Source organism: Chlamydotis macqueenii, chromosome 1, assembly GCF_036417535.1.
Source record: "Chlamydotis macqueenii isolate bChlMac1 chromosome 1, bChlMac1.mat, whole genome shotgun sequence".
NCBI lineage: Eukaryota > Metazoa > Chordata > Aves > Otidiformes > Otididae > Chlamydotis > Chlamydotis macqueenii.
In genome coordinates this window covers 77,718,706-77,731,773 of record NC_141556.1, presented here as the reverse complement: position 1 = coordinate 77,731,773, position 13,068 = coordinate 77,718,706, and the positions used below count along the sequence as shown (strand labels likewise).

At 41.5% G+C, this 13,068-nt stretch overlaps 1 protein-coding gene across 6 annotated transcripts in view; it reads right to left on the bottom strand.

Annotated features, from left to right (window-relative positions):
* The window catches only part of PRR5 (proline rich 5), a 91,920-nt gene that overhangs the window by 36,459 nt on the left and 42,393 nt on the right, over window positions 1-13,068 (bottom strand). For all 6 annotated transcript variants that reach the window (XM_086757685.1, XM_086757709.1, XM_086757677.1 and 3 more), the window contains 2 exons: window positions 6,325-6,405; window positions 282-330 (listed from right to left, as the gene is read on the bottom strand). In XM_086757685.1, coding sequence (XP_086613811.1) covers window positions 282-330; window positions 6,325-6,405 — 130 coding nt within the window. The remainder of the gene's footprint in view (window positions 1-281; window positions 331-6,324; window positions 6,406-13,068) is intronic.

Here is a 13,068-nt window from a genome sequence, read left to right as displayed (position 1 = left end):
CAGTTAAAAGAGAATGTCTGAAGTCTACTGAAAGACAGTAATGTCATACAGAAACAAAGGGACTGCACAAAACTATTCCACAGCTTGAGCTTTCACTATCTAACTACACATAAATAGAAAATCCAAATCTTTGAAGTCCATAAATGACTGAACACAGAGAAGACAGCGGACATCTCTGAATGGTTTGAAGGAGCTCCAGATCAGCATTTAGATGGGTGAAATGGTTCTGTTCAGTAGCATATAACAAAATCTGATTTAAATGAAAGAAAACACATGCCTACCTGTAGATATTCAGTGAAAAAGGATCCCAGTTCTGTTTTCAATAATTGCCTGTATTAAAAATAATAAGAAAAGGATCCATGTAATCAGCAAATCACATTAGCTGTGCACTGCATAGAAAAGAGGAAGTCACTAATAGCAAAATATTTCCATATGAGCACAGAGCCTGTCAGTAATGCCTAACTACAAACAGAGCAAACAGGGTCAGCAATACCAAGAGTCCCAACCAGTATTTCCGTGTGTTGAAAGATATCTGCTGTGCTTTTAGATGGTTCAGTTGCATGATTACATATGAAAGGAAATTGAGATTTGACGGAAAGAGGATCCTTTCCACCCTACATCTAACCCTTTTAAAAATGCTCAAGTTGTTCTCCTGCTGTGTCAGGGCTTCACTGGCACCTGGCATTGCAGACGTGGGAGAACTGATGCGCGTCTGAGCCAAAACCCGAGCATGTGACTTGGCTGATGTGTTCAGAGCCAAATCATCCCTGTCCTGCGTAAGGTTGAAAAAAAGAGCTGTGACAAAACATGCATAAACAAGAGCTTGGACCTTATAAAATGTAGCCTTAGCTGGGCTTTCTGAACATTTGCAAATCTGGCCTGGAGCTCTTTAGAAAACCTGTCTCTGTGTGACCACCTCAGGTCCCACGAAAAAATGAGGTCAAATTTGACTTAAAATCTAAACACCTGCTTCAATTAGGGTAGTTATTAGGTAGTTCAATAGCATGTTATCATCTATTCCTTTGGGTTATGGCTTTTACTGAAAAATAACCAATCAATCAAATTATTTAACTAGCAAACAGATATATATCTGGTTTTAAAAGTCTAGCATATCCCTGCGCTCCATGAAAAAGTCTGTAGGAGTTGGATCTGATGTTTTTAACACATACTTGAGCACAGACTCTTGAGATCTTCTGAAAGTTCAGGGAAAGGAGGAACAGGTCAATCTTTAGGAGGCTGAAATACAGTAACTTATTTATTTATCCTTAAGCACATATCCACACTGACCTAACAGCACCCTGTGAATGGCCACTGTATGGCCAGCCCTCTTGGCATGCTGTTGCAACATATGGGAGAGGACAACCCTTGCAGCGCCCTGAGACTCCATTCTCAATGGTACTCACTGACAAGCCCTTGGCAGGGCTTAAAACTCACCTTCCCCCAAAGACTGTTAAAGGTTAAAGTCTTAAAGCCTTAAGAGTATGTCAATGAGTACAAGGACGCTATAGCCAAATTGTGCCATGCTCACTCAAAGTGGGAATTGACTGTCCAAGTGGTGTGATTTTTTTCTGGATCCTAAGCAATGGCACTAAAGGTTTTTCTTAGTTTGAACATGGATAGATAAATCATTTTTAGGCCAAAGTACAACAAAGTTGCAGTTTTGATTTCTCCTATGATAGAGACAATTTGATGCCAGATACCTCTTTGTGCCACTGTTTCAAAAAAATACTGATACTTTATGCTGACAGGTTTTTCTTCATTTTGAACCCTCTCCTCAAGCTAGCAGCTCTTTGAAGTCATCCTGGATTCCTCATAGTCTTGAATAGGTGATTTGCAAATACTTTATCTTCTCTTATTTTACGTTCTACCAATAATTCCTGGCATTTAGGGCAGGAAATACAAGATTATGTTCTACTTATCCAATAACTAGCCCTCTGATAAAAAAAAATCCCACCACATTTCCATTTTTTTTTCAGCTGTGAATGAACTAAACAAACAGCTTGTAGTTAATTATATGCACGGGACTGCATCACACCAAGCAGCACTATGGCTACGTTAGCATCTCTGTTTACCGGGTGGAAGAAGAACTGACAGCACAATTAATGTGTCTTGCTTTTTGAATCCCTAATAATACAGACACTTCATGCTACTTAATTAATTTCTAGTGAAACAGTAAGGCCCTCAGGCCACATCAGAACACTGGTGTTTGATGTTCTCTGTACCCATATTAATTTAAAGGAGACTCACAACAAAACTGAATCCAAGACATTGCTTGCAATTTTTTTTTCATCTTTCCTTAATTTTCTTTAACAAAAATCAGTTAGGTTGTCACCTGTCAGATCCTGGATAATTCAGATTACTGAATAACCTTATCTAGATATGTGGACATCATGGTAGAATCCAGGTAAAAATCTGATTAAACCTAAAAGAGATCCCTGATCAGATAGCAGACCTTGTTTCAAGTGCATCTGATTTTGAAGCCAGTCATTTTGCACTTTTATGAAGCTTATATATTATTGGTATATATCAGGTCTTCATTGCCTGTTTAATGACTTCATAAATTAAGACAATAATATCAATTCACATAAAATATGCTAAAATCAATCCTGACTTTTTTGTGTCTTCCTGTGGTTCCTGCTGCTTCTGTGGTTTATTTTGAAATTAACTCTTGCAACATTAATCAGAATGGAAAGTCTAACACTGTATAATATCTGTTAAATAAGGTTAAATGAAGCAAATGCAAACAAGTTATTTTACTAGGTTTGAACTCTTGCCACAAAAGAGGAAATGCCACTAAAATGTGCTTTGTTTGTATCAAATCAGTATCCTGAAACTCAGAAAAGAGGCAGCTATAAATATATATTAGCTTTAATACAGGACATCCTGCTTCCACTGTGTTTCCCTTTCCTGCTTTTTCTTCCTTGATTTACAAGTGATGTAAATAAACACTTTGAAATGACATATGGTACATGAAATGACAAAGGAAAAAACAGTATATGATTACTAATATCACACACATGCATGAAGGGAAATACTAAACAGTAAGTATATGTACACAGATTTTTATTAGATGACTTTTGAATCAATTCTGTATTAAATCACCTAGTAAGGGCTCAGAAGAAGTAATGTACAGGCCATACACTGGTGATGCTTCCAGTTACTGGAGTATCTTCTCATCACCTTATTGTACTTCATCAGCTTTAGCAGAGTTATTCAGGAGTTACAGCAATACGAAAGAGAACGAAATGACACACTGGTTTTGCTGGCAACAGGGCTTCTAAGGACTATGTAACTCCATATTTAAGGCCACTTTCTAATGTCAGAGGAATGCAGGAATGGTGTCAAAAAGCATTGGCATAAGTGAGTGGCAGTTTTTACGAGCCAAACCTAGAAGAAAAGTAAATGATACTGTGCAGATTTGTACCCAGTGATGTTTTCTTAAATAATCATTGCATACATAATGAGGGTTCAAAGCCTTGAGATGTGTGTTCAGAAAAGGAAGTTATACGTGTTTGTTTGCATGTATGCGACATACGTGACATTCCTGAGTCAAAATGATGGTGTGCAAATATTGCGGGCATAACCGAATTGTTCAAATATTTACACTTGGCCTGCGAGTCAACTTGGGTATTCAAAGTTTAATTATGAAAAGTATCCCAGAATCTGCTCTAAGTGCTAAAATAAAATAACTTATTTTACTGTCCTGTAACTGTTGAAAAAAGTTACTGATAGTAGCCATTTACCTCAATGCTTACACACTCAAATTCTGGAAATAACGTCTATTTGTTTCTTTTTCTTTATGTACTTGTGGGGAAAATGCATTTAAAACAACTCTAGGGCAAAAATACACCTGTCCCACTTCTGAGGTCATGTTTACAAATCAGATATTTTTGCACTCAGTAACAACATTAACTCAAATAAAGTTATTTTGAATTAAATAACAATTTAAGTCTGCTAGATATTTTTGGTATGTGTCAAATGAGTAATTTCTTAGTTAGGTTTTGAGCTGAATTTAAGTGAGGCAAAAGGGCTTCAGTTGCAAATAGTCTGGAGGCCCTAAAACATTATTGACTGTGGTCAGCAGTAAATAGAAGCACACAGCAGGAGTGCAGTAGCTTCTGGAAAGAGGCCGTGGCTTGATGTATGAACAGGCATGTTTAAAAAATACCACTACCATGCTCTTCTCTAGAGACAGATCTTTTGGCTCTTCGCCCACTCGCAGTTTTCTCATCTTCGCTTTTTTCTATGAATGAAGCAAGCATGACGCACAGAAGCTTCACAGAAACAAACTCAGAGTTGTCTCCAAGAGGATGGATAGCTTTTGGCAATAAATTGGAAGGCTGTTCAGGCCAAGTCCAAGGCAAGAGGAGACAACCTCAAAGCAGCAGACAAGAACCAGTCTTGAAAGCCACACTGTATCTCACCAAATGCTTGCTCATCCCAGGAGAGTTATGCTGCTGATGCCTCATTTATGACAGCAGCTTTCTAGCTTGGTCTAGATTTCACAATATTTTGTCCATCAGCTCAGGTATGAGTCACTAGGCGTTCTCCTCAAGTAAGCAATCAGCCAAGATAACAACAAAGCAATGTTACCCTTACCCTAACAAAAACAAATGGGCCTATCGCGTGGCAGCGAAGCCCATAATAAATGGAAAAAAAGATCAGTCTATTTGTAGTCAGCTTGCCTGTTCAGCTGCTTGGGATGTTGCAATAAATTCAACACAACTGTATTATCAAGCTCCGTCATGATGCAGCGTTTATACCCAGGTAAATGAAAGCAAAATCTAGGCACAATTCACCAAATAACCTCCATCCATCCATCCATCCATCTATCTATCTTCTGTTTGTTGGTTCATACAAGATTACATTTGTCTTTGTCACATCACCAGATAATTCTTCCTCTTCTGTCCCTCACCAGTAGACAAGCATCCTGAGGCAAATGCATTGGGCCAGGAAATCTCAGCCCAGAACTACCATTTTTTTTTCTCATTCAGATAAAGCTGAGGAATCCTAACTGCACTTACAGTAATAATCATCAACCATTATTCCAATAACTAACTCAAAATGATTGATGGATCATGCTAACTGACAGCCATCCTAGAAGAGCTATTCTTTGTATGTCATTTTCTCCCCAGAGAAGTAGGAAACAACTGGAGAATAAGTTGCTTTTAATTTCAAAAAGACAGAGGGAAAAGGAAAGAGATCACAGGCCAAATGTCATTCGCCTGGACTTCTCTGAAGATATTCCTGTAATTAAAGGAACCAGACTGGGCCAGCTATGCCAGACTGGGAATCAGACAGGGACAGATAATCCCAGAATATCTGGATATTCCGTGGATTTTGTCAGACTCTGGTGCCTGGATAGAGTGGAAATAAGCAGTAAGGGAAAGGGAATCACTGAGGCTCTTATCTGAAGACAGCCAGGGAATGTAAGAAGCTGTCTGTCTTTTGTAAATGCAGCCTCTTTTCCACTGTTTACTCTTCAGAGCGTTAGGACAAATTTCTAAAAGGAAATCTGCTACCCTGCCCTTGCCAGTGAGAGAGGGTTTAGTAAGTAATAGTAAGTGCTAGGAAAAGCAGTAAAAAGTAAAGTGCTGTAAATCCAGGTAACAGCTTATCTCTTGGTAAAGTTTTCTTTGCAACTATAACTTAAATAACTCGAATGGTAGGATTTTCACCATTTATTTAGGAAAAAAGTTCCCATTATACATCTCACGGGTCTGTATTTAGTCTGTTGCAAACAGTATTGTCACAGTATGAGAAAGAAATAGGAAACTTAAACTAAGTTACTCGGGTCATTGTGCTGAATAGACAGCTTTATAAAACCTACAGCATATTCAGCCTGTGCGAAAGGAGCAGCTAGATGTAAGGGACTACTAGACAGGACATCCTTCCTTGCTGTGTCACGCTGAGTGCGTGGAGGCTTTACATCCTCCACGGATCTAAGGGAAGAACCTCAGAGCTACACCTGGCACCTACAGAAAGGGCAGCATCATTGCAGTGGAACAGGGCTGCATTACTGGAGGGGTCCAGGTTTCCCTTCCTGAGTTTCAATCTGGTATGTCAAGACAGACTGAATAATCCATCTTCCTCATGGCTGAGTATCTTCCCTCCAGAAGGATTAATGCAGCTTTTGCTATGCAGCGACACATTGACACACATCAGCAAGAGCTTATTCAGTGAGGCCAAATAGACTGCACTGGTTGAAACTACCACTGGGAAAAAACCCTGTAACACTGCTGTAGAAGCTTTCAAGTGCGAGTGCTACCAAACAGTACTCCGCACGCTAGCTAATAACACCCTTCATAGAGTCGAGTCTCTTACCTGACTCCTTCATTGAGGTTGTAAAGTTCATGGTCCGGGAGACCCTTGCGCTGGAACACAGCTATTACTCCGTTGTGGATACTGAAAGAGGACATTAGGAGTCATTAGCACCTGATCACATTTTAGAAGGATATTACTTCCACAATAAGCCTGTCTCTGCCTAGACACTGTAGGACCTTTCTAAAGGTCCTAAAGTCCGTACGTGACTTCTGGTACCCCATCTCAAATGCCTTAAAGGGAATTAGTGCCTAGAAAGTAGATGACATTTTTGAAAATCAGTTCTTTTTGATTTGTTCCAACTCATTAACTTCAACAGTTGCACATCTGAAATCAATAATTTCAGAAAACTTAGACTTACATGTTTTAGGTACTTTAAGTATATTAAGTATAACTTCTAATATATTCATACATTAAGTACATTTAAAGTATTTTAAAGTATATTTTTGTCTCTGTAGCTCACCACAGAGACCATTAATAGATTCACTATGAGATCAGTGACGATATTCCTGGGATTGTTTGTATATATTTGTCTGAGCTATGGTGACATGATTTTTTTATCAACAAATCACCATTTATGTAAGCTGGACACTGTATCTGAAGTTTAACCCACAAATATAGCATCCCTTCACTCGAATGTAATCTCAAAAATTGGTTAGTTCTTAAAAAAAAAAAAGAAACACTGGCCAATTATGAATTTTAAGTCAATTTAACTGATCTCTCATTCATTTTCAAAAATGAAACAATAGAAAAGGAGCAATTGGTTACAAAGACTGTTTCCTATTACCACTTACTAATTTCTCAAAAATTTACGCTCTTGCTTCAGCTAAAGGAAAACGAAGGCTTCAGCTGAAATAAACATTCAAGGCCAGGTTGGATGAGGCTCTGAGCAACCTGATCTAGTTGAAGATGTCCCTGCTCCTTGCAGGGGGGTTGGACTAGACGACCTTTGAAGGTCCCTTCCAACCCTAACCATTCTATGATTCTAAAACCAGGTCTAGAGTTTCTAATGTGGACAGTGAGAGACGCAGCAACGTGCTTGGCATAGGCCAACCATCTGTCCTACAAAAATGCTCCCTTTTTATTTTCAATACCATTTGCAACTGTTCTGCAAGCAGATGTTTCTTAAAGGCGGTGACTTTCCACTGCAATCAGATACAACCGAAGACAGGATTGAGACCACAAAATTTTCTAGCTCAACAGAAAATCACACACCCAACACCGTCCGTCCCTGGGGCATATGGCCACCAGCCCCATAAATTCTAGGGCACTGAATAGCAAAAACCTGTTAAGTACTGCAGGTACCTGGCAATCCACGTGCTTAGCAGGGATGCTTACCGGTCCCATGAACTCAGCAAGACTGCACCTCAAAGGGTTACTGAAATGAGTATGTGCTTCAAGATGAAGCTCTTAAATGCTCCTGAAATACACCTGACACAATTATTGTGATGACACATCAGCCTAAATCACTGAACTTAGGTCTGAGGACAAAGGTAAAGAAACATCAGTGAAAGGCGAGACCAAATCTGTTCCAGCATTAGTAGAAGGGAGTAGAAGTCTCCTTCCCCTTCCCCAAGCCCGTGCCACCTTTTATAGCCTCACAGCTTTGACTCCAAAAGGAGACATGACTCACACCATCCTTCTGTCTGTCAGCTCATCCACCCCTCCTCCACTCTTGGAACTGCTTGGCAACTTCTACCACATCCTCAAAACATTAAGGTCTTTTAGGTTTCAGCTAGGGTAGAACGAGCATCTTTTAGTGACCGAGCACACACTGCGGGGTGAGCTCAGCCTTTATTCAACATGCACACAGATGCTTTAGCTTCCCAACGCTAACACACAAGAAAGCAGCCTTTATCTGCGCTACTGCTACTTGGTTTCCAGTAAGATGGCTTTTACTGAAATGACCATTCACACTATTAGCAGTGACTGCCAAGTTATTTCATTTCTGTCTGCCTCAGTTACCCCATGTGTAAAATAAAGATGATGACACTGACCACTAAGGGTATTTTAAGATATGTTTATGAAAATCATAACAAAAGCAATGAATGTGACTAGCAGTAGCAGTATTACATGCCACCATTGTCACTGGTTTTTTCTCCTTCCCTCACAATCCTCCTGACCGCAAAGGGAAATTACAGATTTTGGCATGTAGCTCTTCCTGTTCAAGGTTGCACTTGAGAAGGGGAGATGATATCTTAAGGCTTATTACAAAAAACACATCTCTGCACCATCTCCCTGGATGTCTCTCATTCACCTCCCAGCAACAACCAGCCTCAGGGATGATCAGGAAGTGCATTTAGGAGCCACTGACTTGAATCTCACCTCTAGAACATGTACTGAAAAGATCTTCCAGGAATGAGAAGCTACAGCACTCACAACCCTCTTGAGGATCTGGTTTTACCAGTGACTCCGCAGTATCGTTTTTAAGAGCTCTGCAGCCGATCTCCCCCTGTTCACACTGCACTGGAGTCTGGTGCAATGGAACAGCAACCAGCTTTGGAGCTCTGGAAAGCAAAACCAGGACCAGATTTGCCCATCCTGGAGGCACCAGGATTTGGGGTTGCCCTGTCTAAAGAGCTAAAAGTAATTATCTGTTTGTAAGGTCTCCAGAGGGAGGAAGCTTGGTTCCTGCTTGCAGATGAGCTTGGTCAGCTCTGGCTTGGTGTCAGCTCCAGGGCCAGATCCAGCCACATGTGGTTGCTCCCACCGCAAGGGGATGTCACTGCAGGCACTATGCCAGGCAGTGGTGCATGTCTGCGGACCTCAGGCACCCTCATTAAACCTTCCCAGGTCCATGGTAAGCCAACCCCTTTCAGTGCTTGCTGGGAGCAGAGGACTGAGCTGGAAGGGAAACCTGAAGCTACTCACTGAGAGATTCGAAATGCAGGCACACAACGCTGAACAGCAAAGAGACGCACTGTTAGAAAAGCTCAGCCACATCCATCTGTGAAAAAGGAAATTAAAAGTGGCAGGTGAAGGATATGACCCACTGTGGAGAAATGCACAAGTGGATAAAAATAGGAGCCATTATCCTCTTTTCTCTTTCGCTCCTTTGAGGATGTTTCCAAGCCGTTAAGCACTCCCCCTGCCATGGTGGTCCCCCTTTCCCCCTTACACCCACGTGGACAGACACACACTCATGATCTAACCCAGCTTATTTTGGCTGGCTCAAACAGACACGCTCAATTTACGATTATTTGAAAACTGGCAGCTAAATGTCTCTGGTATACAGCGAAGCAACTTGGGTATTTTAATATTATGAGTAATATGTGAAGTACGATTAATGTAGTGAATAAAACAAGCAGTCTTTACACGCTCTTCTGATTCGGAAATGAACTTTGCAATGTTCCCTGCCAGCCTTCTGCAGAGAAGAATGACTAAACATCTCTCCTAAAAACCACTATGCTCTCTCTCCTTCTCTCTGGCACTCCTTTCTAAATGAGGGGGAGGTTTTCTCCTTCCAGCTTAACAGGTCCATTATTATTACTCAAAGAAAGAAGAGAGAGCAAGCTTTTTTAACAAGATCTAAGGGGAACAGGTTGTGAGCATATAAGTTATTGCCTGTGTAGTAGAACTGCACTTATATAAAACATCCTAGTAGTGACTTTTTAATCTGCCTGAGATCTCCCTTGTAGCGAGGGACAACTGCCTTGTCTGGAAAATAAGTCTTGGCCCCACTACATTGACCACATGCCTTTCCTTCTCAACGCAGACAACAGCACTTGCATGCCGGGTGCAGGCATGCAGTCCCAGGCTGCAGGTGATGTGGGAATGCCACCACAATTTGTCCCTCCACACTGGCTCAAGAAGCAAGAAAGAGGAGTTGGAACAACCAGGATGCTATTGGCGGCATAAATTGGTGTCAGGATAATAAAATCTAGTTTAAATCTTCTTAGTTACCCTAAGCTAATGAAAAATCCAAACCCAATCCTTGCTGAAATCAAAGTAATGCTATAGTTTCTATAATGAGTGACTGTTTCAAAGGGTTTAGACAGAATGGTACAACTTCTTGGTGTAAAGAAAATCTGAGCTGCTGCTTACACACAGAAGTCCTGCAAGATGCTTGAGGTGGGTGGATCACCTTTACTTGTGGCTGCAAACAGCCTCCGCTGAGGCTTAAGTCAATAATGTATGTAATCAAACTTATATTTTAATACTTGACCTGAACTGAAAATGCCTTGTAAACTCCCTTCTGTAACTCTTTTACAACATGAAAGTTAATAATAGGTGCACTCATGAACTGATATTACTCTGAACACCTTCCCCGTAGTTGTTGTGTGTGTAAATATGTGCACAAGAACAAAGCACCACAGAGGAGACAAAAATGCCCAAAATATCCCCCAAAAAAGGTCAGTTCGTGAATCACCCATGCTCAGTACTGAAGCAGGTTCCAGTCTCCAATCAAGACCGGACCTCACACGGTATGTCCAGGGTTATAAATGCTTCTGGTTTGCTGTATTGTACCAACAGACACATTTTCCACAGAGGCACAGAGGTAACCTCCTGCTCCTGCAGCCCTGCACTTTCTCCTCCTTAAGGAAATAAGCGATTTCTAACACTCCCCTACCACTATCTTCTGCTGGAACAAGGGGGATCTGGAAGCTCTGTGCACCTTTGAAACAAGCTACAGCCACCCTCGCACTGCGAGAAAACGTGTATCTCTGAGTTACAGGATTATGGCATTTCTTAAAGCACACCACCAATTCATTAGCCAGCTCCTCAACTGGTATGAATTAGGGTAAATCGCTGTGGCAGTATTATTTAACCTGAATCCAAGCACTGAGATACATTGTGCAGGCACCTTTCCATAAAAACATATGCTATGGGTCACTCTTGGTCTGAAGACTATGGCTAGAAGAAGACATTTTAAGAGACCAGCAGCAGGGTGGAAAGAAGCCCAGGAGGAGGCTTCTTATGGGCAGGCAGGGAAGCGAGAAGCATGGCTAGAGCAGGCTGGCTATAGGAGAGGAAATCAGGACTGGAAAACTGCAGAGATCAGGTTTTTTTGAGGGAGTTGCCTTTAGAATTAAGACAAAATATCAGATGGCTCAAGCAATGTATTCTACTTCTCTGTCCCACAGTTGCCACAGATTGCAGTTGATTGCCAAAAGAGAACTACCTGCAACCAAGAAGGCACTCACAGCAACAAAAATCAACCCAGCAGCCTAAGAAACTTCACCTCTTTGGAGAGACTGCTCATTCTAGATTTCCTTCATGGCTCCAGGACTCACTACGCAGCTGCCTGAAATGTGGGGAATGGCAGCTCTACCACACACAGTGCAGACCTTTCCCACTGTTCGCTTCAGCACGAAGCCATCTGGAAGGTGTAAATGCCAAGAGCACAAAGTTGGATGCTCGCTGCCGGCACTCCCAACCATCGTAACAGCACGAGTACCAAGATGGGGAGGGTGGGGCTTATTATTCTGATTTTTGCATAATAGAAACCACTTCCTAAGTAGCTCGATACCACCAAATCGTACATTTCCCTTGAATTGCTAGTTGTACTGAAGTACCACCCTTGTTCCTTCACCGATATTTTTAAGAAGCCAAGAAGAAAAAACTATTGTCATTAAAACACTGTTTTCTGCCAGGTGAAAAACAGCTTGTCCACAGAGTTGAGGAACAACTGTAAAATTGGGCTCACACGTCTCTGTCTCAATCTTGACCTGTTTGCTTTGACTGTGGCCATGGCCCTTCCAGCTTGGTGTTCCCTGGCAAAGCAGGTGGAGCGGCCCACATTTTCATTTGTGCACAGCATGCAGGCAATTTTGGTTCTCTAAAGCAACCACCACCTTCGCATGCAAATAGCATGGGTGAAAATATCATTTTTTATTTAGTGTTTGCAAATTCTCCCCTTTCCAGAGCTCCAAGTGAAGTTCATGTGCAAAAACAATGCTGTGTGAATAATCACATCTTGTAAGTACCAGCTAGTGAAACGCAACATTTTCATTTTCAAAAGGGACTAAGTGACTTAGGGCTCATTTCCTCTGGACAGTTATGGGAATAGCTAATTAACAGTAATTAACCTGATAAACTTGCATCGAAACACCTCCTTGAAGACACCCTCACCCCAGAACAAAACCTCATTTTTCTGAATTAGCTTAATACAATTGGGAAGAGCCCATGTTCAGCACAGCTTCAGTCCAGCTGCAACTCCACAGGCTTTCCATGACCCTTTCAAAAGAAGCTTGCAGCTGCCAGTTCACTTATGTTTCTGAAATATCTACCCAAGGTAAAGCAATCTGCAAAGAGGGATAGGCTGCAGTTATGCACTGGATCACACAAGTGAAAATAAGCTGGTCTGCAAAACTGTCTTCAAAGAGTTTGACAGGCATTAGTTCACAAACTTCCGCAACTATGAACACTACTCTTACACATGACGTTGAGACAGACAGATGAAGTGACTTGCCTGAAGGGTTACCAAAAGTTAATATCCCTACAGAGTGTAGGACTAAGGAGATTTTGGCTTCCAATTTTACCTGCATTCAAGCAAGTATAAATACATCTGGAGGATTATGAGAAGCAGCAACTCTCCACCACCACCACTACTTTTTATTACTGTAGTCAAGGTTGGCACACGCTCCATGGTGCAGCGGTGGCTTGACCAGCTAGGAAGTCCCCTTCACCCCCCACCCCGTCCTTCCTCTCCACTCTGCAGCTCGCCTCTGTCTGCCCCTCATGCATGCACACGGCCAAACACTCCAAAGAGGGCTTCAAATAAAGGGTCAGGAAAAAGAAGATGAT